The 24,993-nt window shown below is 39.7% G+C and overlaps 1 protein-coding gene across 4 annotated transcripts in view; it reads right to left on the bottom strand.

Moving 5' to 3' along the window:
* Positions 1-9,347, bottom strand: part of CFAP54 (cilia and flagella associated protein 54) — a 296,408-nt gene extending 287,061 nt beyond the window's left edge. For all 4 annotated transcript variants that reach the window (XM_088025290.1, XM_088025291.1, XM_028105379.1 and 1 more), the window contains exons 1-2: positions 9,019-9,347; positions 538-643 (exon numbers count right to left, since the gene is read on the bottom strand). In XM_088025290.1, the coding sequence (XP_087881416.1) occupies positions 538-643; positions 9,019-9,347 (435 nt within the window). The remainder of the gene's footprint in view (positions 1-537; positions 644-9,018) is intronic.
* Positions 9,348-24,993: the final 15,646 nt, after the last annotated feature.

The following is a 24,993-nucleotide window of genomic DNA, read 5'->3' as shown; positions in this document are numbered from 1 at the left end:
CGGGCACAAGCTCAGTTTGGACTACAATATTAAGCAAGAAACAGGGCATGTAAGGAATGGCTGCTATAATTACATATGGCAAAACATTAAGGAGTTGAAAGTCATTAAAACAGGGCACTGGGAACCAGACAACATAGCAGCAAGGCCAGGAACCCATGAAAGTTGTCACTGGGCAAGGTCAGCCATGTGAAAAACAACAGGAAGTGGTGTCTGGGCTCCTTTGTATGAGGTAGGAACATGATGACTCAGCATTTCCTGTTGGGCACCTACCACACCCTCTGTTAACTAGGGGCTGTGAGCCTGCCCAACCCCAGCAAGTTGTCTTTCCGTTCAGGAATCTCTCACCTCTAGAGAATCTCAACTACAAAATTAAAAACCACTTTTTTGGTTATTGTGCCTCATTAAAATTTGTAGCATTCATTCATATTTTTCTAAGAAAAAAATCAAATCATGTAAAATAGGAATGGTATCAAACCAAATAATAATAATTAGCCAAGTCAGCTTCATGTAGGCCCTTTTTACTCCAGAGGCACTTACTTTCATTTCACAAAGGCTATCGCCAACCTTCAGAAGCTTTTCATTGTAATAGGCAGCTGGCAGCCGGGGGGCATATTTGGTCCAGATATTAAACAAAGAGGTGGCACTGTAAAAATCATAAAATAAAATTATATCTTCAAAGTCAGCAAGAAGCCTCAATTAATTAGCAAACAATCCTTAAAAACTTATTTTGTGCTCTTTCCAATGTGCCTTACTGTCAACGTCTAATTACTACTAAATATTATTAAAATTATTGCTTCCTTTATGCCAAACACTGATCGAAGCTTTTTTTTTTAAAGATTTTATTTATTCATTTGAGAGAGAGAGTGAGCAAGAGAGCACAAGCAGGAGGAGGGGCAGAGGGAGAGGGAAAAGCAAACTCCCCGCCCTGAGCAGGGAGCCCTGCTCGATCTCAGGACCCAGGGATCATGACCTGAGCCGAAGGCAGACGCTCAACTGATTAAGCTACCCAGGCGCCCCTGATCAAATTTCCTTATATTCATTTTTTAAAACAGATTTTACTTTTTAAAGTAGTTTTAGGTTCACAGAAAAGTTGAGCAAAAGGTATGGAGATTCCCCATATACTGCATGCCCCACACAAATGCACAGCCTTTCCCCCACCCCCTTATCAACATCCCCCACCGGAGTGGTATATTTGTTACAACTCATGAACCTACATTGACACATCATCATCACCCAGTATCTACAGTTTATTTTAGGGTTTACTCTTAATGTTATACATCCTATGGGTCTGGAAAAATGTATAATGATGGGAACCCATCATTATGCTATCACACAGAGTAGTTTCACTGCCCTAAAAATCTGTGCTCTGCCTATGTATCCCTCTCTCCCTTAACCCCAGGCAACCACTGATCTTTTTATTATCCCCATAGTTTTTGCCTTTTTCAAAATGCCATGTAGTTGGAACATACGGTATGTAGCCTTTTCAGACTGGCTTCTTTCACTTAGTAATATGCATTTAACATTTCTCCGTGTTTTTTCATGGCTTGACAGCTCCTTTCCTTTTAATGCTTAATAATATTCCCTTGCCTACATATACCACATTTTATTTATCCCTTCACTTAGTGAAGGATATCTTGTTTGCTTTCAAGTTGTGGCAACTGGAGTAAAGCCGCTATCAACATCCATGTGCAGATTTTTGTATGGACATAAGTTTTCCACTCCTTTGGGTAAATACCAAAAAGTATGATTACTGGATTGTATGGTAAGAGTATGCTTAGTTGGGAGGCCTAGGTGGCTCAGTCAATTAAGCATCTGCCTTCAGCTCAGGTCATGATCCCGGGGTCCTGAGATTGAGGCCCATATCGAGGCTCCCTACTCAGCGGGGAGCCTGCTTCTCCCTCTGCCTGCTGCTCGCCCTGCCTGTGCACTCTCTCTCTCTCTCTCTCTCTCTGACAAATAAATAAATAAAATCTTTTTAAAAAAATAAAACTCTTAAAAAAAAAAAAAAAGAGTATGCTTAGTTTTGTAAGAAACCACCAAACTGTCTTCCAAAGTGGTTGTACCAGTTTGCATCCCACCAGCAATGAATGAGGACTCCCTGTTGCTCCACATCCTCCCTTCATTTGGTGATGTCAGTGCTCTGGATTTGGGCCATTCCAATAGGTGTGTAATGGTATCTCATTGTTTTAATTTTCATCTCCCTAATGATATATGTTGGGGAGCATCTTTTCATGTTTATTTGCCACTTGTATTATCTTCTTTGATGAGATGTCTTTTAAAGTCTTTGACCCACTTTTTAAAATCAGGTTGTTTGTTTTCTTACTGTTGAAAGAGTTCTTTGTATATTTTGGGTAACGGTCCTTTATCAGATATGTCTTTGGCAAATATTTTCTCCCAGTCTGTGGCTTGTCTTTTCATTTTCTTGATGGTGTCTTTCACAAAGCAGAGACTTTTAATTTTAATGAAGTCTGGCTCATCAATTCTTTTCTCCTGGACTGTGGCTTTGGTGTCATATCGAAAAAGTCACTGTCAAACCCAAAGTCATCTATGTTATCTTTTAGGAGTTCCATAGAATTTTACATTTAGGTTTGCAATCCATTTTGAGTTAATTTTTGTGAAGGGTGTAAGGTCTGTGCTGAGATTAATGTTTTGCACGTGGATGTCGAGTTGTCCCAGCACCATTTCTTAAGAAGACTATCTTTGCTCCATTGTATTGCCTTTCCTCCTTTGTCAAAGATGAGTTGATTACATCGATGTGGGTCTATTTCTGGGCACTCTGTTCAGTCCCAATGATGTATTTGCTCATTCTTTCACTGATACCACACTGTCTTGATTACTGTAGCTTTAGAGGAAGTCTTGAAGTCAGTCTTCCAAATTTGTTCTCCTCCAATATTGCGTTGGCTATTCTGGGTCTTACACCACATGCATTTTTGTTTTCATTTCATTTCCACAACAACCCTGAGATAGGTAGTATCAATATCCCAGGTGTATAGTTGATGACATGGAGGCTCAGTGCATCCATGATCTTAACTAGTGTATTACTGGGCCTGCCTGTCCTCTGGAATGTAAACTATCTGAAGGCAAGGACTTGGACTATGTTATTCATTGCCCAGCCTCAAGAGTAGTGAATATCTAGTATATACATGTTCTCAATAATTATTTGTTGAAAGAATGAATGAATACATAAATGACTAGGAAAAAAATTCCTTGTTCTTGTTTTATTTTTTCTGTAAAGAGTTCAGGGATTTCAATATCCAGCCAGTCCACTAGGGTTCTGTTTCTTTCCACCAAGTAAACAAAAATAAAACATACAGTATTCTCAACATGGTTTCTAATTAGTTTCAAAGGGTAGCAGATCACTGCTTATTTTGTTCATTCATTTAGTTAACATTTACTCCTTCCCTCTCTCTCAGAAATTATAACTCCAAATTTCCCTTAACAGTTGTCCAAGCCCATTTCATAAATTTCTAGATGAGGACAGTGTTATGTACTGAATGAGTGTGTCCCCTTGAAATTCTTCTGTTGAAGTCCTAATCCACAGTGTGGCTGTATTTGGAAAAGGGTACTCTAAGGAAATAATTAAGGTTAAATGAGGTCATAAGGGTGGGGCCCTGGTCTGATGGCATTAATGCCCATCTAAGAAGAACAGCAGAGAACTTTCTTTCTCTCTCTCTTTCTTTGTACTTGCTCAGAAGCAAGGCTATGTGAAGACCAAGTGGTCTTCTACAAGCCAGGAAGAGTGCTTTCACCAGAAACTGACCCTGCAAGACCTTGATCTGGGACTTCTAGTCTCCAGAACTGTGAGAAAATAAATTTCTGTTGTTTAAGCCACCCAGACTATGGTGTTTTGTTATGGCAGCCCAAATTGACTAATTTATAATTACTAATTAGTAACTAATAGCCCAAATTGACTAATACAGGTAGGAATGTAAACTTAGGGACTGAAGATGGCTCTAATACTTATGATGTATATGTTGGGATATTATCAGAACAGCAGCAACAGAAACATGTTGATTGATTCATTCAAATAATTTTTTTAATTCGTTCAAACAATTAAATGATATTTAGTTACAAGGGAGGGGTAGGGGACAGGATATTCTTGCCTTCTTTGACTGATGAGTAATATTTTAGGATACGAAAATATATACATGTACCAAGTAGTAAATAACCATGCCCAAAAAATTGTGTGGGAAATACAACCATAGAAATTTTAAAAGGAAGAGGTTTTTGGTTTAGGTTTTTTTGTTTTGTTTTGTTTTTAACCTTTTCACTCTCATTTGCTGCTTTCATGAAATGTCACAGTATTAGAATATAGTGAATCCCAAAAAGTCAGCAAGTCTTGCTAGAATTCTTAAATTATGTAGACAAAAGACTTAATTCTTTCAAACCTTAAAGATGAGATAATGATGACTATGTTTATTACTCATAAAAGAAAAATACCAGCTTTGTTAAATCAATCAAGGTTATATAATGAGATAAATTTTTTTTAAGTGAACTTCAAGTTCAAGTTAATACTGCTCACTGGAAATGACTTACATAACGATTAAACAAGGAAAATATAACATACACTATATAATGTGCATCATTTAAGAAAACATTAATACCCTTTGGATTGCTGACTTATTATAGCTGCTGCTGCATAGTTAGAATTCTCTAAAATAGAAAATCGTAACTATATAAACAATATCTAAATCTCATGCGGTTATAACAAAAGCATACCTTTAAAAAATCTATCATATTCCAAATTTAATAACATTGCCAATATGATCAAACTCTATATTTTAGATCCTGTGAATTTTTATGCTTATGTCAATTCCTATAGTTACAAAAAAAATTTTTGATTTTAAAAAATAACCACCTCTCAAATACGTTATAAAAGCAAATCCTACCTCCTATATTCTTAACTGGCCACCACATTGTCATTCTTACTCCATTTGGACTAGATTATATAAATATGTATATATAATATTAAATAAGGTTAATCCCTTGCCCAAAACTACCCAATGCTTTCCCACTGCTTTTGGAATAAAGGCAAACTGTATAAAAGGCCTCTAAAACCTTCCAGAGCCCTACCTATGTCTCTAATCTCACCTCATACCACTGCACCCACACTCACTAAGCCATGCTTAATGGGCTTCTGTACATTCCTCCCAAGTCTCTAGCTCTTTCCTGCCAAGATCTTCTCAGATGCTTGTTCCCTCTGTTTATCCTTTCTCCTTGCCTGGTATCCTTCTAATCTCAGCTTAATGTCACCTCTCTCGCCATTAGCTTGAAAGTAGGTACGTGCTATGTTCTCTTTAAGCCGCTGCTCAAGTGTCACCTATTCTGACCACATTACTGAAAATTGCAATCTCCTATCTCCCACTCCATAACCCTTCCTCTCTTTAGTTTTCTCCCTAACATTTGTCATTTTCTAGGTTACCATAAAATGAATTTATTTAATATGTTTAATGCCTACCTTCTCCTCTAGAATACAAGCACCAAGAAGGCAGGGCTCTTTGTCTGATTCACTGGTGGATCCCCAACCCCTAGTACAATGCCTGGCATATGTAAGTGCTCAGTAGCTTCTTCCTTCATAGCACCTGTTGTTTGTATATTGACTTAATGACTCATTGAAAGTTTATCTCTCTCTCTCTCTCTAGACTATAAACTCCATGAGCACAGATTCCCTATCTATTTTGTTCACCACTATATAACCTATGGTTAGTGCAATGCTGGGCACAAAGTAGGCATTCAATAAAAGTTGTTGTGTAAATAAATAAATACCTAAATTGTGTGAGAGGTTAGATTGCTAAGGTCCGTGTCAATCGTTAAAGTTTGTGATTCTCTTATAGTCTCTTTAAAGATGAAACAGATGGGGCACCTGAGTGGCTCAGTCGTTAAGCGTCTGCCTTCGGCTCAGGTCGTAATCCCGGTGTACTGGGATTGAGCCCCACATCGGGCTCCCTGCTCCACGGGAAGCCTGCTTCTCCCTCCCTCTCCCACTCCCCCTCCTTGTGTTCCCTCTCTTGCTGTGTCTCTCTGTCAAATAAATAAATAAAATCTTTAAAAAAAAAAAAAAAAAGAAACAGATACTCTACTTACAAACTGGCCCAGGTCTACTTTCCCATATATAACATTAACAATTATTGAAAATACAAGGATAATAATCCTTGAATTCTTTCAATACCAAATACTCAATGAAAGTTTGCCCTGGGGCACCTGGGTGGCTCAGTCAGTTAAGCGGCTGCCTTCGGCTCAGGTCATGATCTCAGGATCCTGGGATCGAGCCCCACATCGGGGCCCTGCTCAGCAGGGAGTCTGCTTCTCCCTCTCTCTCTCTGCCTCCTCCTCCCCCCACCCCCGCTCATGCTCTCCCTCTCTCAAATAAAGAAATAAGAATCTTCAAAAAAAGAAAGGAAGGAAGAAATTTCGCTCTATCCCAACCACCAGGCTAGTTGCTAGAGATAGAAAAATGAAAAAGAGACACGTTATCCAAAGTCAGCAGGGACTTCCACTCTAATGGGGGGAACAGATCATACACAAGAAAACAAGTAAATAAAAAATATAAATGGGTGGCTGAACCTGCATTTAAATAGGAAAGGCCACACTACAGTGGTAAGAACTGAGCTAAGACCTGAAAGAAAAGAAGGAGCCAGCTATTTGAAAAGCTGAGGATACAACATTTCAGACAAAGGTGGCAGCAAATATAAAGGCCCTGGGATGAAAAAAATAGGATCTGTCTCCCTGGAAAGTCCTGAGAGAGAAGTGAGGGATGGGCTGAGATGGAAGAGGCAAGCAGGGCCAGATGCTCAGACCCTGGAGCACAGAAGGAGTCTTAAATTTATTCTAACAGCAATGGGAGGCGATAGAAAGTCTTGAGATAGGAGAGTGGGTGGTTGATTTATAAAGGTTACCCTTACTGCTAAAGTGAAGGATAGATTTGAGACTCCAGAGGCTGTGGGGAAAAGCACAGCCTGGTGGTTTGAACTACAGCGCTGGTCGTGGAAATGGGAAGATAAAGTGCTATCTAAGGCACAAGTGCAGAAATGTTTTAAATATAAATATATATAGCTTAGTAATGCACTTTCCTTGGTCAATTCTTGGTTCTCATCTCACTTGGCCCATCAGCAGGATTTGCCACTGTTAATAGATCATTCCTTCCTACTTTGAAACGGTTTCTCTACCTGACTTCCAGCACACCACACACTTACACTTACTGGTTTTCATCCTACCACCCTGGCCACTCCTTCTTAGGCTCTGCCACTTTCTTATCAACTCTACTTGTCAATGTTTCTCCATCTACACTCACTCCCTTAGCTATTAAGTCAAGTGTCATGATTTAAATATCAATAATATGGGGGCATCTGGGTGGCTCAGTCGTTAAGCGTCTGCCTTCAGCTCAGGTCATGATCCCAGGGTCCTGGGATTGAGCCCCGCACCAGGCTCCCCGCTCCGCGGGAAGCTTCTCCCTCTCCCGCTCCCCATGCTTGTGTTCCCTCTCTTGCTGTGTCTCTCTCTGTCAAATAAATTAAAAATAAATAAATAAATATCAATAATATACTGATGAACCCCAAATGCATATCTCTTTTGACCTCCAGACTCAAATGACCAACTACCTTTGTAATAGCTCTGCTTGGATGTTGAATTACATTTCAGTCTTCGTATGTCTAAAACTAAATTCTTGGGATGCCTGGCTGGTTCAGTGGGTGGAGCATTTGACTCTTGATCTCGGGATTGTGGGTTCGATCCCCACATTGGGTGTAGAGATTACTTAAAAATAAAACATATATATTTCACAAAAAGAAAACTAAACTCTTGATCTGCCTCTCTCCTACCAGAAACCTGTTCTTCCCACAGTCTCAATCCCATCCCGGGAACCTCACACTTGCCATTCTCCCTCGCGGCCAACTCTTCCTACAGAAGTCTTCATCACTTGCTATTATATTTCTTTCTCATCTTTCTCAAAGGCTACTTTTCCCGACTTAATCTGACCATGCTCCCAGACACCCCCATTTTAAATTTCAACACCATACCGTATCTTCTATCCCCACACTCTGCTCTAATTTTCTCCCTAGCACTTCTTTCTCTGTAAAATGATTTCTTGACTTGTTTAGTAGCTGTCTGTAGTAACAAAAAGTATATGCTCCATGAGGGTACAAATTGTTCTATCTTTTGTTAATTTGGTGTTTTCCTAGTTCCTAGAATGGTACCTGATATATAGTAGATGTTCAATAAATAGTTAAATGCATTAATGAATAACAAATGCAAGTTAAAACTATTTCTTCATATTAAATGCATGAATGAAAAATAAAAGTTGAGATTATTCACTATTCTGGTATTCTTTGACATTTGTCTACATTTGTAATTGCTCGGTTTGCAAGGTATTTTGACTGGGAAAGAAAGATGGTAACATAATCAGGAAAGAACCTTAAAAATAGGAAGCCTGTCGCTCCGTAGTAACATAGGGATAGAACTCCCAAAAAGGCAAACGTATATGCAAAATGAGTACAAAACCAGTAAAAAATCACTGTGACCCTAACAACAATATAAAAAGGAATTAAAGTATAAAAGGGAATTAAAGTGCACATGTTCACAGAATCACATACTTCGTGGCATCAAGAACTAACTTTTTCAAGAACCTAAGCTACCTCAAAGTTATTTCTTTTTCCTCATACACAAAATTCTACCCACAACATGGAAAGTTGTGAAACCCCTGAGTCCCTGAGTGAGTCAAAAATTTATTGGCATGGAGTAGCTTAGCGACTGGGGAACATTCAGAAGGAATGGTGTGTTATGAAACACTTCTGTGTTGATTTTTATTTTGACCCGAGCAGGAAGCCAAGGTATAACATTTACCAGGAATTAAGGACTGTAATAGCGATGAGTCTCCACTTCTTAAACTTTGTTTTTCCCTCCAGGTCCGCAACGCTCACCCAGCTCTGGCATTACCGTGGGCATCCTCAAGGGCATCTCCTCAGGCCCCAGGAGTTGCCCTTCTCCGGCCGGCGCCCTCCCCAGCGCCCTGCCTCTGCTTACCAAAGCCGGTGGAATTCATGCTTCTGTTCCTCCGTTATCGCTAACGCCTTCTTTCTCTTCATAAAGCCTAGTAAATCCCGAATTTCCCTCTCGCAGGAGGCCAGGAGTGGGTTTTTAGCGTCCAGAGGCCCATAAAACACGGCGAGGGGCAATGAGTTCTCGAGGCAGGCAGAGTGAGGCACTGGGCTCGGGGAGCTCTCCTTCGACTCCACGGGCGACTTCGAGAGTGCGTTCGAGGTCGGGGGCGGGGTCGGCGGCGGTCCTGGCGGGGACAGGGATGTGGGAGACAGGTTGAGGGGAGAGGTCGAGGAGGTGCCTGGTGCCGCCATATTGACGAGACCGCAGCCGGCTAGAAGTGTGTGTACACGCGGTTGCCTGGCGACGGTCTCACGGCAACCAGGTGTCCTTCGCGCTTTCAGGAAAACACAGCGGCCCCTGGAGGGCGAAGGAAGAAAGAACCCGGTCCAGAAAGAAATGACGCTCCTGGGGGCTTTTTTTTTTTTAATATTTTAATGAAATTGTCATGTCGTCTCTTTTCATTACATATTTATTAATACAATATTATTAGCAATAATGATCTCTTTTCATTTAACAATTTTTCCTTTAATCTTCACTTATATTTTCTTGTATATTTTCTCATATTATAATATTTTCTCATATACAGCAAGGAGAAACCAAAGGACACTTTGAATACTTGGGATGGAAAATCTTTAGGCAAAATCAGCAAGGTCTTTAAGCACATTTTTTTATCTTTTTTTGCCCTCTTCACTGGCACTGCCGTATGACAGAAGAATAGAGAGAAGGTTTTGGACAGAGAGCCAGGGAATAGTAGAGCCATAAACTTACGATTACAAATCAGACTATACTCGTTTTCCATTTCGACCACTTAATGATGATAACGATCATTAATATGTGCCAGGCATTGTTCTAAGCATTTGAAACATAAGCTCACTTAATCATGATAACAGCTTTACCACTTAAGGTATTATGAGTATCTCCATTTCAGTTTAAGAAACCAAAGTTTATGGACCAAGGTCAGAGTAAACTGTAGTGTCAGTGACCAGATCCCAGCTTTCTGACTCAAAAGCCTATGCTCAAAATGAGTACGTTTCACTGGCCATCCTCAAAAAAAAAAAACTAAGCTTATCAATCAAATCAAAATTAGGAAAATATCTGACAACCAGTTTAAGAAGCAAGTACATGGTGGCTCAGTCAGTTAAGCCTCTGCCTTGGGGGCTCTGGTCATGATCCCAGGGTCCCACATGGGGCTACCAGCTCAGCGGGGAACCTGCTTCTCCCTCTCCCTCTGCCGCTCCCCCTGCTTGTGCTCTCCCACTCTCTCACTCTCTCTCTCAAATAAATAAAATTTTAAAAAAAAAAGAATTAAGTACATGCAAATGATCCGTTCTCTTCCCTCTATTTGTACCTTGAGGTCTGTAACTATGGAGATGATGGCTGTGCTTAACAATTAGGGTTACATTATAGTTCTTCATTTGTATTTCATCCTTATTATCACCATATTCTAAATTAATAAGCATTTCACTCAACATTAACTGCCAGACATTAATGCACACTAGTGGCTTGAAGTGTTAACTCTCAAAATACTTTTGCATTTTAAACAGAGATTTTAGGAAACTTGCTTCTGATGGGGAAACTATAGGCCTTAAGGAAAATATATGGGGGCAAGGGAAGTTCTTCTTTCCTTACATATTATGGGCAACAGGAAGTTTATTTATTTACTTACTTAAGGTATAAGTTTCTAACTCATAGGGAACTTGCTTGCTTTATAAACTATGCAATGCCAAAAATTATCTAAGAAAAGAAACAGAAATATTTGATGTCTTAGAAAAATAGGTCTTTAACACTGAAAAGTGTTACTGGTTCCATCACACATAAGAATAAATAAAGATAGTGACCCTAACACCCTGTGAGCCCAATTTCCCACTTAAGATTAAGAAGCTTATTGGACCACAGCCTGATTTCTTTCAGGTCTGACCTAATTTCTTGCAGGCTCTGTGGGCCTGTTCTAATTTATGAGGCTAGCCTAATATGTCATGTGTACTGTACTCTAATATTCTTTGAAGGAAAATGATGATGCTTTTGCTCTTCAAGACAGGTAATTATGACCCAAGAACCTTCTTGGCAGGCAGTGAGGTACCCTCACACCTCACTGTAAGAGTTCAATTCTCCAGTCAGGATAGACAAATCATTCTTTAAGATTTTATCTTGTCTCTAAGTGAGCAATAAAAATGTTAAGACCTTGAAGAATTTAGGCCTAAAGAAGTAATTCATTCTTCATTTACAAAAAGTATTAAGAGATCTTTTATTTAAAAAAAAAAAACAGCTTGGTAAATTCTTTCTCTTCTCATCTTCTCCTTGTTCTCACATAACAGAGTTGGCTATTTTAGATCAAAAGCTGATGTAATCTGCCACTGAGTACTACCTATTATATTGATGAAAGTGAAACTGCAGGATAAAATTAAAGTGGTCAGAGAGGAGGAAGGAAAAGAAAAATAAAACAGATGAACTGGGGTTTTTTCCCCTGACCTGTCTGCTCTCACAAACAACCTTACTAAGAGTGCAGGCACTTACATTTCAGTGTCACTGGTAAAAGAAAATGTGACTTATTAAATTCAGATACTTGAATTATGCATCTTAGTCACAGCATTGCTTCGTAGTCATTTTCTTCCTTGCAAATACAAAGTTGACAATGCTTCACTTGCCATAGTTTTCAAAAGCTTGCCTGAATATTTAAATGGCTGCTGTACTCTGAATCATTGTCGTGCTAAGATGGAAGTTTCCATTTTGTTCTGTTTAAATTATATTTGAAACATTTTTTAACATTTTCGAGGTGTTATCTTTCTTGTAATGAGATGCAGCTATTAGAATATCTTTTCTACTCCCTTGTCACTTCACTTTATTCTTTCCACTGTAGTGAAAGAATGGATCTCTGCAACTATTGTGTCTGGCAGGGCTAAAAAATGTAAATAGCTTCCTTATAAATAATGTAAATTGCTGTTTCCTTATAATTAGTGTCTTTGTAGGCTGCAGGGATCCTTTTTGCTCATTCAAAAGTCTTTATCATCTAAAGTTACTGTTAGGGACACCCGGGTGGCTCAGTCAGTTAAGTGGCTGCCTTCGGCTCGGGTCATGATCCTAGGGTCCTGGGATCAAGTCCCGCATCAGGCTCCTTGATCAGTGTGGAAGTCTGCTTCTCCCTCTGTCTGCCATCCCCCCGTTTGTGCTCTCTCTCTCTGACAAATAAATAAATAAAATCTTTAAAAAAATAAAAATAAAGTTACTGTTACAGAAGGAATAAATAAGGTTAGGACTCTCTCGATTCCTAATTTAGTTGTTAATTATTTGGACTGTCCCAAATATGTACCTACATATGGTCTTTAAAAAAAAAAAAAAGCACAAAGATCTCCTTTTCCCACCTCATCACCCAATATTTAAACTTTTTTAAAAACTTCTCCATCCTTTCATTTAGGCCAACGCAACAATTTCTTTAGTGTGTCATACAATGCATAGGTGAACCCACACATTCCTTGGAAGAAGCAGATGACATACAACTAACCATGATAAAAAGGTATGCTGTGAAATGTGCTGGGATAAAGATTTAAAACATGGTGTAGGAGTCCCAAGATGAAGCCTGGAACTGGAGAAAGACCAGACGATTCTGGAGAAGGTGATATTATAGCCCTGGACTGTCCCTGCTCCTCATTAACAGAAAGCCCCTTGCAACGGGGAGTTCCCTATTTACTGTGATAACCCAGCATCCGAGCCTGGAGCCTGGCACAGAGTAGTATGGCTTAACAAATCCTTGTTGGAATGAGTGAATGGAAAAGAATAAGACGGAGAACATTTAAAAGGATATCACTGATTGAGAAAAAAGCCTGAGTAAGGTACAAAGTTATAAACATACACGACGAGTTAAATAAATCATCTGTCCAGTGTGGTGAACCAAAGACTACAGGAGATCCAGGGGCAAAAGGTAAGGCAGTAAGAGAAGTGTGATCAAATATAGTAGGTAGTTGGAAAGTGTGGAAGAAATGTTGACTTAGTTCTGTATTCAGTGGGAAACCTTAGGTTAGAAGAAGAGTACAATTAAAAACAGTAGGGATTAAAAGCCCAAATTCTGGAGCCAGAAAGCATGGTTTGAATTCCCACTTCTTCCAAGTTTCTTGACTTCACCGTGCTGTGGTTTCCTTGTCTGTAAAATGGAGTGAAATAATATCCTACTTAATTCAGTTTTGTTTTGTTTAGAATTAAATGAATTAATATGTGTAAAACCCATCAAATAGTGCCTGGCACATAATAAGGGCTATATAAATGTTTGCTAATATAATTACTCACTTGGGAACAACCCTCAAATAGTCCCAAACAGAAAAGAACACAATCCACTCTGTATTTGATGTATTTTAGAAGGGAAACTATGATGGCAGAATAAAGGATGGATTGGAGTAAAGAAGGTTACATCTGATCTCAGCGGCACAAATCATCACAATGTTTATATACTGTCAACCATGAGACAGAAGTAGCCAAACTAAAACCTTAGACACTGAGGCAGAATCCGTAGGAAACTAAATTCTAATCAATACAGTAAAAGCAGACTCACAGAGTAATATGTAATTTATATAATAATTATATTTATAACATATGTAATATATATAAAATAGTTGTAAAAATAGTAGAAGAAATTCTAACATGTATTTATTATTCTAATATATAATGTATTTATGGTCTTTAAGTAAAGCCTTTCCTAAAAGGTACAATAGTAAAAGACAGAAAGGAAAATACTAAACTGAATACATTAAGCTAAATTTTTAGAAGGGTAAAAGCACAGCAAAAGTAGAAAAGCCACACACTGGAAAAATATATTTGTAATGCATGACCTACTGTGTGAGCACCATGTCGATAAATATCACCAGCATGTTCAGATAAAAGATATTGCTTGAGTAAATTCAACAGGTTTACTTATTAAAAGCTACCAATGGAAGTCAGTGTAGTCAGGACATATAACAAAGAGATCAGCAACATTATCCATGACAGATGGGAATCTGTGTTTCCAAAACCTAAAATTTTCACCTGTGGCACACAGTTCTAGATGGTAATATCCCTGCATCTTCCAAGTCTTTGAGGCTTGAACAAGTATCTGCAATTCCTCTGGAGTGCACAGTATTGCTTCTAACTGAACACTTTGGTGTGGACAGTTTCAGATACTTCTGCCTGGCCCTTCCACCCATAACAGCTCTAATGCCACAGGTTAGGGATTCAGTGTTAGGGCTCTGCTAAATATTAAATCTCTTCCTCAAGGGTTGAGATCTGGAAACTAGATGAGGGCCCAGAATTTTCATTGCAGCAACTCATATCATATTTTTGCTTACTATGTCTTGAATTTTCTGATTATACACATTGAGAACACTTTTGTTGCCTTCTCATCCATCTTGCCCCTATAAAACCATGATCCATTAGCCAACACTGGACACTCCTATAGGTAAAGGTTCTTTGGTTGTCACTCTGGCCTGCCTGCCCATTATGGTAATTACATCAGCAGCCTTTGTTAGCTGCTACCACCTGGCCTTTGCCATTCTAGAATTGCATCATCCCCACTAATATTATGAAGCTAAACTTCATGGCAGAACCCTCCACTATCAACCCGGACCTACAAAAGACAGAAACTATCAGGCTTCTCCAACGATCCTGGTGCTCCCATCATCACTGCATTCTTTACATTCTCAGGGAAGGGAATACTCCCTGACCATCCCAGGGAACATAGCCAGCTGGTGGGTTCTCAGGACAGACATAATAAATTCATTCTAACATTCCCACCTCCCTCAGCCTTCTGGTCCTTTCTTCAATAATATACCAAGGAAGTTCTGCCATCTTTACTGCATTCGCTATAGAACATTATCAGATCCACGCTTCAAGAAGGCATCCTGTTAAATTATTGGGAATCCTGAATTATGGCTAAGTACCCCCATATTAATGAAATCTACCCTATTCAGCTATGTAGTCTGTCCTCCTGGTCTAACATACTCAAGATACACTCCTATACACATTTCCCCAGTTTCAGCTAACACCTATGAGCCAGATCCTGCAATTCCTTTGGCATGTGGGCTATTTCTTCCCAGAGCAGAGCTTGTACTTTCCTGCTCAGGCTGTGCTGAAACCTGACTTTGGTTTTTAGCCAGGAGGTAATGAAGGGTGTTGGGGCATATCCTGAAGAGAACAAGAATCATCTTGAAAGCCACCTGCTTCAGATTAGATTATTGAATGTCCCCCCAGGCAAGCAGAGACTGTCTTTCTGTGGCAAATGGTTAGGGGCTATTTCTGCCAGCCTGGAAGGCTCAGAGTCATCTAGGAACTCAAAGTTCTTAGGCTTGTCTACCTAAATATCTTCATCTCAAGTCTCTGGGCCCCATTCTTTTCCTGGACTCTTTGCTATACAATCAGATCCTTGGCCTGATTTTGAACAAAGTCTACCTGCAATTGCCCTGAGCTGCAATAAAGGCACTCTGACTTTCAGAGCATGACTTAAGTTGTCAAATAACTGCCCTAAGACTAGAGACAGAGAAAGAGTCTCTCTCTCTCTCTCTCTCTCTCTCTCTCTCTGTGTGTGTGTGTGTGTGTGTGTGTGTGTGTAAATTTTCTGCAAGACTTTCAATGCCTACAAAAGAAGCCACATCACAATCCCTTTATTTAATATTGCCCCTATACTGACTAAACACGATAGCTATTTGATCTCCCAAAACCTTGTTGTATCTGCACCTCATCACAATTAAACTATGGGTGAAATCACTGCATGCCAAGGATTATTACCATGCCACCTACCACTGCAACTGGTTCCCTATTGCTTTCAGACAGTGGGCAATTCACCTCCAAAATCCCATCCTGAGGGTCCACTTTTTATAGCTCACTCCTCTGTGTGAACCTGGGTTTCCCAGAAAACAGAGTTTGAGGCAAAAGCTTAAGTGCTAGTACTTTATGCTACTGCGTAATTGGTAATGCAATTCCTTGAGGCAAGAATGAGGGAAATGGGAAGTCAGACAGGGACTGTAATGATTAATTTTATGTGTCCACTTGACTGGGTGGGCTAAAGGATGCCCAGATCGCTAGCAGAATATTATTTTTGGTGTGTCTGTGAGAGTGTTTCTGGAAAATATTTGATAGACTGAGTAAAGAAGATCATCTCACCAGTGTGGGTGGGTAACCATCCGTCCACTGAGGTTCCAAATAAAACAAAAACACAAAGAAAGGGTGAATTTGCTCTCTCTGCTGGAACTGGGACATCCATTTTCTCCTGCCTTGGACATCAGCTTTTCTGGTTCTTGGGGTTTTGGTCTTGGGCTGGAATTAAAACCACTGACAACTCTAGTTCTCAGGACGTGGGACTTGGAGTGAACTATACCACTGGCTTTCCTGGTTCTCTCATTTGCAGATGGCAGATCATGAAACATCTCAGCCTCCAAAATCATGTGAATTAATTCCTTATAGTAAATATAGACGTATATATTTATATATCTCCTATTGGTCCTGTTTCTCTGGAAAACCCTAATACAAATATTGGTACTAAGACATGTCACTGCTATATAAATACCTTAAACTGTGGAAGTGACTTTGGATCTGAGTGATGGGTAGAGGCTGGAAGACTTTCAAGGTGCATGCTAGAAAAAGTCTACATTGCTGTGAAGGGACTGTTAAGAGAAATTCTGGTGAGTACTCAGAAAGAAAAGAGGAGAGCCAAAGAGAAAGCCTCAGTCTTCCTAGAGAATACCTAAGTAATCCTGAACAGAATTTTGATAGAACTATGGATGGTAAAGGCCATTTTGATGAGGCCTGAGATGGAAATGAGGAATATGTTATTAGACAATGGAGGAATGGCCATCTTGTTATAAAGTGGCAAAGAACTTGAATGAATTGTGTTCACATTCTGGTGTTTTGTGGAAGATAAAACTTGTGAGTGATGAAATTGGATATTTAACTGAAGCTATTGCTAAGCAAAGTGTTGAAGGTGCAGCTTGGCTCCTCCTGACTGCTTATAATAAAATGTGAGAAGAGAGAAATGACTTAAGGACAGAATTGTCAAGCAAAAAGGAAACAGAACCTAAAGATTTGGAAAATTCTCAGCCTATTCATATTGTAAAAAATGAGAATGCTGTTTGGAAGAGAACACTGAGAGCATGGCCAAGCAACCATTTGATAAGATTAGTATGAATCAGCCATCTCAACAGTGGCCAGGAGCAAGTGTTCAAGATACGAGAGGAATGACTTCAAAGGCAATTCAGAGACCAGCAGGTCTGGCACTACGATCACAGACCCAGAGTGCAAAGGCCAGGGGACAGAGTGGTACCCAGCACCCCAGCACCTCACAGGCTCCTCGACAGCCCCAAGGGCAGCTCCGGCAGGCTTCAGGGGCCTCCGCTCCAGAAGGGCAAGCAGCAAACATTGGCAGTATCTGTGCAGCACCCTCTCTGCCAGTGCGCAGAATGCACAGACCCTGGACACAGAGATGCCTCCACATAGATTTCAAAGAATGGAACTTCTGGAAGGGCCACAGGCTCAGGACCCCAGTCCAGAAGAGATGCCAGCCCAGGGCGGAGAACCACCTTGGGAGAGCCACTGTGGGGCTGTACCACTGAGCTGTGGGGGCAACACTGCCACCCCAGTAGGCTTGAAAGGCAGAGCACCAAGCCAAAGAGGATTATTCTCCAGCTTTAAGATTTAATGTTATTTGCTCCATTAGGCTTCTAGGACCTGTCGCTCCTATCTTCTTGCCTTTTTTTCTCCCTTTTGGGAAGAAAATGTCTCTATGTCTCTTCTATGCCTTCCCCCCCCCCCCATTGTATTTTGGAAGCACATTACATGTTTGGTTTCACAGGTTCACAGCAGGAGAGGAATTTGCCTCAGGATGAATCTTACCTTGAGTTTCACTCATATCTGATTTAGATGATATTTAGATGAGGCTTTACACGTAGGCTTTAAAGTTGGTGCTGGAACAAGTTAAGATTTGGGGGGCTATGGGGAAGGAATGCATGTATTTTTGCATATAGTAAGGACATGAATTTGGGGGGGCAGGAGCGGAATGCTGTTGACTGAATGTTTGTGCCCCCCCACACACACTGAAAAAAGTTCATATGTTAAATCCTAAAATCTACTTTGATGGTATTTGGAGGTGGGGATTTTGGCAATTGATGAGGTCCTGAGAATGGAGCCCTCATGAACGTGATTAGTGCCCTTATAAAAGAGAACACAGAGAGCTCCCTCTACCCATCTGCTATGGGAGGATACAGCAAAAGACCATCATCTATGAAGCAGGAAATGGACTCTCACCACACACTGAATCTGCCAGTGATTTGATCATAGACATCGAGGCTCCAGAACTGTGAGAAATAAAGTTCTGCTGCTTAAGACATCCAATTTATGGTATTTTTGTTATAGCAGCTCAAAAAGACTGAGACAAGGACAGATGGAAAGGAAATACAAGGCTGGCCAATGAATCATAAAGAAACACATAGCCAGTTGCTCAGCCATGTGGGATAGTTCCCAAACAGGCTATATAACTTTTTATGTTTCATATCTTGGAATAGTCTATAAGAAGGAGAGGTGGAGAGAAAACGTCCCTGCTGTTTTCCTCCTGTCTTCTGTACCCCATTGGTTAAGACTCATCTCTGTACTTCCAGGTTGGATCACCTGGCCCCATAGGCAGCTACTAGGGATGCTGAATCTCATACCTTGTGATAGAGCGTTTCCTCCTACTTCAAAAGTGGTGGAAGGAGCCAGAAACTCCAGATGGTAGCTTCAGGTGGTGGAACCAAGCAGGCCAGCATGGAGTCAGTCACCACAGCAGCTGCTGGAATGCAGCAAGTGGTTGAGGGCCCAGTAGTTGAGTGAAGACAAAGAAACCCAAGGCTGTGCATACAATATGTCCAAGACACAAATTCTCTTGAACGCCAATGCTAGCAACACTCTAAGGAAAGCAGAGGAGCAACATGGAAGGAGCCTGGATGCCCAACACTGTGAAGCTACAATACTAGTCCTAGATGACCCACACCCAGATTATTATGTGAGATAAAAATAAACTCCCATCTTGTTTAAAGGACTAGTTTTGACGGTCTTTGTAGGAGTAGCCAAAACTATAATATACCACATGTCTCAGAAATTTCATGTCTTAAAATCAGCGTAATCATTTACAGTATGTATAAAGATGCATATACAGACACATACAGAATGTACAGCAGATGTTCATTCCCAACATTAAATGCCTTTAACAGCAAAGCATTAGAAACAACTTAAATGTGCATCAGTAGAGTAATGGTAGATAAACCATAATTTATCTATAGTATTAATACCAATCAGCATCCTAAAAAAATGTAGTAGATCTGTATATTTTGACCTGAATATATTTTACATTTTTATTTTTAAAAGTATGGAATGATATGAACAGTATGCTAACATTTATCTCTAAAAAAGAACCATAAAATGATACTGTAATATTTGTACTTATATGTATGTCTGTATATATTATGAGAGAGAAGTTCTGAAAGAATACTCAATAAATAAATTGTTCACAATGGTTACGTCTGTGAGGAAACTGAAATCAGAAGTAGGGAATCAAATGAGACTTTAGATTTGTCTGTACTGTTTTTACTTTTTTAACAAAGGCCTTCCTGTATTATTTATGCAATTAGAAGTTCATTTTAAAATGTAAAAGTAGGAGCACCTGGGCGGCTCAGACATTAAGCGTCTGCCTTCGGCTCAGGTCATGATCCCACGGTCTTTGGATCGAGCCCCACATCGGGCTCCCTGCTCAGCGGGAAGCCTGCTTCTCCCTCTCCCACTCCCTCTGCTTGTGTTCCCTCTCTCACTGTCTCCCTCTGTCAAACAAATAAATAGAATCTTTAAAAAAAAATTTTTTTTTAAATGTAAAAGTAGGGGCATCTTGGTGGTTCAGTTGGTTGAGTGTCTGACTCTTGGTTTCTGCTCAGGTCCTGATCTCAGGGTCCTGACATTGAGCCTGGAGTGGGGCTCCATACTCAGGCAGTCTGCCCGAGACTCTCTCTCTCTCTCTCCCTCTGCCCCTCCCCCTGCTTACTCTCTCTCTCTCAAATAAATAATAAATCTTTAAAAACTGTGAAAGTGGGCCCCTGGGTGGCTCAGTTGGTTAAGCGACTGCCTTCGGCTCAGCTCATGATCCTGGAGTCCCGGGATCGAGTCCCGCATCGGGCTCCCTGCTCAGCGGGGAACCTGCTTCTCCCTCTGGCCCTCCCCCCTCTCATGTGCTCTCTCTCTCTCTCTCTCTCTCTCTCTCTCTCATTCTCACTCTCTCAAAATAAATAAATAAATCTTTAAAAATAAAAAATAAAAACTGTGAAAGTAAAACTGTTAATAGTTTGTTATCCTAGAAAGATAAGATTACAAGAATTTTTGTTCTGTGTTCTTTTCTGTACATTCCAACTTTTCTACAGTGAATATATATTATTTTCATTGTAAAAAACTAATACTTTTTTAAGTAAAGCATGAAGATGTACAATAGCACAATAACAGTACTACAAATTAAAAAAAGAAACTCCATATTCACTAATTACACAGAATTTTCCACTAACTGCATCACTTTGGGGGAAGTATCTCGAAGCACATCCTTGGACTATACACTATTTGCTTCATTTACTAAATCTCAAAAAAGGCAGATGTTTTTGATTCATTCAGGCATTTTTAAGACTGAACTCCAAGACTTAGGGTCCACATGGACCATCAAAATAGGCATATTTTCCTTAACTCCATGTCCTACCACTCTTATCCCTCCTTACCATTCCCCTTACCACCAACTTTCTTCATTTTTTTTAAAGATTTTATTTATTTATTTGACAGAGAGACACAGTGAGAGCGGGAACACAAGCAGGGGGAGCGGGAGAGGGAGAAGCAGGCTTCCCACGGAGCAGGGAGCCCGATGTGGGGCTCGATCCCAGGACCCTGGGATCATGACCTGAGCCGAAGGCAGCCGCTTAACGACTGAGCCACCCAGGCGCCCCCAACTTTCTTCATTAAACATAAATTTGAACACTATGACTCTGAGCTTACTACAAAGCAGGAAGTAAAGGGAAATATGACTGAAATTATGAATTGGCTAAAGTCCCCACAACTCACCCAGTTGGTCCTTCCACTGGCTACTACCATTGTAGGACCCAAACAAGAAACAACAATATCTTTGAGTCCTCCGATCCTACTTCCAGTCCCAATTTCTTCCAGCCCCAATTTCTAGATCCCCACTGTCCAATATAGTAGCCACTAGCTACATGTGGCTATTGAGGACTTGATGCAGCTGGTCTGAACTGAGATGTGCTATAAATGTGAAGAACACAACAGATTTCAAAGACTTCATAAAGAGGGGTGCCTGGGTGGTGCAGTTAAGCGTCCAACTCAGGTTGTGATCTCAGGGTCCTTAAATCGAGCCCCGAGTTGGGCTCTGCATGGAGTCAGCTTCGGATTCTCTCTCCCTCTCTCTCTGCCCCTCCTCCATGTGCACTCGCTCTCTCAGATCAATAAATCTTAAAAAAAAAAAAAAAACCAAAGACTTCATAAAGAAAAAGGATATAAAATATGTCATTTTTATGTTGGTGGCACTGTGAAATGACAATATTTTTAAATATTGGATTAAATAAAATATTTTATTAAAATTAATTCCACTTTATCTTTTCAAACCTTTTTAATGTGGCTTCTAGGCAATTGAAAATTACATATGTGGCTCGCATTTGTGGCTTGCATTATATTTCTATTGGACGACAATACACTAAGCGGTCTTTTCTTCTTCATCTCCACAGTTCTAGCCCTAGCTCAGGCCTTCATCTTCTTTCGGTGAGGCTTCTGCAAAAACCTCCTAACTAGTCTTTCTGTCTCCAATATGGCCTTTCTCCAACTGATTCTACAAAGTGTCCAGAAAGATCTTTTAAAACATAAATCCAATCATGCTCACTCAAACAGCTTGATATTGTTCCATGGGTCTCCTCCATTGACTTTAATTCTGTAGCTCCATATATAAAGTCTTTCCTGATAATCCAGACCCTGGCTTTAAATGAGTCAATTTCCAGATCCTCCACTTTCATATTTTCCACATATTTATGTGTCTTCAAAGGCACCTGCAGTCAAAGTTCTCTCCTCTTCCCCTTTCACCATTGTTCTTATCTTTTTGACAAAAGAAAAGTATCTAGGATCTTACCATGAGGCATTAATGGAACAATGAAACAACTGTTTAGTTTAAGCAAGGCACCATAACCACATCCCTACTCATGTTAAGACTTATTGCCAATATAATATCCACAACATGTATTTTAAAATATGCAAGAAATATAGAATTTTTGGAAATTCTTTTAAGGAATAAGCAAGAAAATTTGAAAACCACTAACTAGCCTGTTTCTCATGACACCTTACTCATATCCCTACCAGCATCAGCATTCCTCCCCAATATACAACACACACAGACACTCACACACCCCTTCTTAGCTCCAGCTTCACTCAAGGCTCAGCCTATCCAGCTATTAACAGCTTCGAGGCTCCTTAGAACATTCTCCTTCATCCTCTTCCCTCAGCTAATTACTCACTGCAACTCCTGCTTATTTGATGGCATCATCAGAAAAGGTTACTTTTCAGTTCTGCAATACAGGGGCTTCACAAATTTTCTTCTATTCTTTGATTTTCATTGCACTTTATAAAATAACCTCAAAGGAAGATGCAAACAATTTTTTTCTATTCAATTTTTATTATCATTTTCGTACTCTTTACCAGACTTTTCTCCTTTCATTAGTCAAAGAAGTTATGTTTTCCTCCCAAATTTGCTTGATTATTTTTAAGTATTGCTAAAAGGGTATAAAGAGTAGTTTCAAGCAGTTATTACTCAGGTGTCTTATTTTTTAAACAAAAAATACCAAGGTTTAATTACTGAACTCATACAATAAGTAAACCTCTATGCATATCTCATACTGTTTAGATGGACAACTGGTGCTTGTTATTGATTCCTTCATTGTGGTTGCCATAGTGTTGTCACCAAGTTCACTGTCAAGGTCACTGTGGTGATTAGGGACATGGGCTCTAGAATCAGACTGCCTGGCTCAACCACTTGTTAGTCGTGTGACCTTGGAAAATGTATTTTATCTTTCTGTGCATCAGTTTTCTCATCTGTAAGGAATAGCAATTCCCTCATATGGTTGTTGTAAGGATTAAATGAATTAAAACTAGTGAAGAGCCTACAATGTAAGCCATTGGTTGTTTGGATAATAATACAAAAAGCAATTGGTAAGGTGACAAGTTCATTTTTTCAAAAGACTTGTTTGCAGAACTCTGAAAAATTACTAGAGAAATATTAGATTTCTGTTTATCCACATTTTCAATTTTCATCTCAATAACAAACCGTCTTAGTGTCATATGTACAATGCTAAAATCACCAGGTGCCCTGTCAACAAAAGTTCCAGTTTTTTTCCTGTTCCTCACCACCTATGAATTTGTTTCAAGTCTGGGTTTTACACATGCACACACACAAACACACACACACACAAGCACATAGACAAAAGGAGTGAGAGTCTGCTGATTTGCTTACACTTAAGCATGCCAAAACTTTTAAAAGCCACAAACTTCAAAACACCTTTTCCCCAAATATCTTCAAGTAATTTAATTTCTTAGAACACAGCTGGCAAACTTTTTCTGTTAGCACCAGATAATAAGTACTTAAGGCTTTTCAGGCCATAGATCTCTGTTGCCACTACTCAATCCTGCCAACACTGTAGCCCCAAAGTAGCCATAGACAATAGTAAATAAATGAGTATGGCTGTGTTCCAATAAAACTTTATTAACAAAAAAAGGGCAGTTGGCCAGATTTGGCCTGCAGGCCATAGTTTGTGAACTCTGTCTTAGACATTACTCTATATTTACCTGGTGACTTTGATTATCTCTAGTAAAATGCAACATACCTATGGTAAGAGGAAAAACTGTGAAGCAATAAACTACAGAAAATGACATATGAAGTACAGACTACAGGTACATATAAAGTAGAAGAAAAACAGATGAGAGACAATTGCAGGTGAGAAAGAGATGATATTTCAATTCCCCAAGGTGATAGTTCAGCAGGAAATATAGATCAAAACAAGCACAAGTTTTGTTTTCTGCCTCAGAGTGCTTACCTGTATAAATACATATATTCATCTCAACGCTCAATTAACCAGTCAGAGACACACACATCACTAGAGCAGTTCCTAAAACTCTGTGCCCCAAATGACATCATCAGCCCACTGAAACAATACATTCTTCTTCTCAGGGCTCACCAGTGAATCTCTCATCATCTTACCTACAATTCTTCTTTTCATATGTCTATATTTCAGGAATAAACAGCAACTACGGGTATTGTTAAGAATGTTTGGTTCTACTTCCAAAGTTAACAGATACTTTCAAGTTAATCAATTATATATCAATCTCTAACTCCTTAATTATGATTCCTAATCACAATGGGCCTGAATCAAGGCAGTGGTTGAATGAACTGCAAAGTGAAGCCATAATCAGTGAAGAATTAATAGAATTTGATAGTGAGGACAGGGTTGGGTTTTGGGTTTTGGGATTTGTGTTTTTGTTTTTGTTTGGTGTGCTGATTGTTGTATCCTGAGTGTTTAGAACAGTGCCTGATACTCTACATACATTTGTCGAATGAATGAATGATCGAATGAATGAATGAACAGACATATAGAGAGCAGGGAAATTTGAGCTACAGAATATTATACAAGCAGTGAAATGCATGTCATTTTCTAATCATTTGGTGGCTTCAACACCTCTTCACAACACCTTGAAAAGAAGTCTGCAAATTTCAAACCACCTCTTTGCAAATTGATTTCTTAATGTCACTAGGCTCCACACATTCACAGCCCACGCTCTTTCAGTTGCTAAGTGCACTGGATTGTCACAGTATGTTCCAGAGTCGCCAGACTTCTCTCAAAT

This window comes from Eumetopias jubatus, unplaced genomic scaffold (assembly GCF_037043125.1).
Source record: "Eumetopias jubatus isolate StellerSeaLion01/CBP00866 unplaced genomic scaffold, mEumJub1_p1.0 scaffold_8, whole genome shotgun sequence".
Classification (NCBI taxonomy): Eukaryota; Metazoa; Chordata; class Mammalia; order Carnivora; family Otariidae; genus Eumetopias; species Eumetopias jubatus.
Note: the sequence above shows the minus strand (reverse complement) of the source record. Positions and strands in the feature narration are given on the sequence as shown.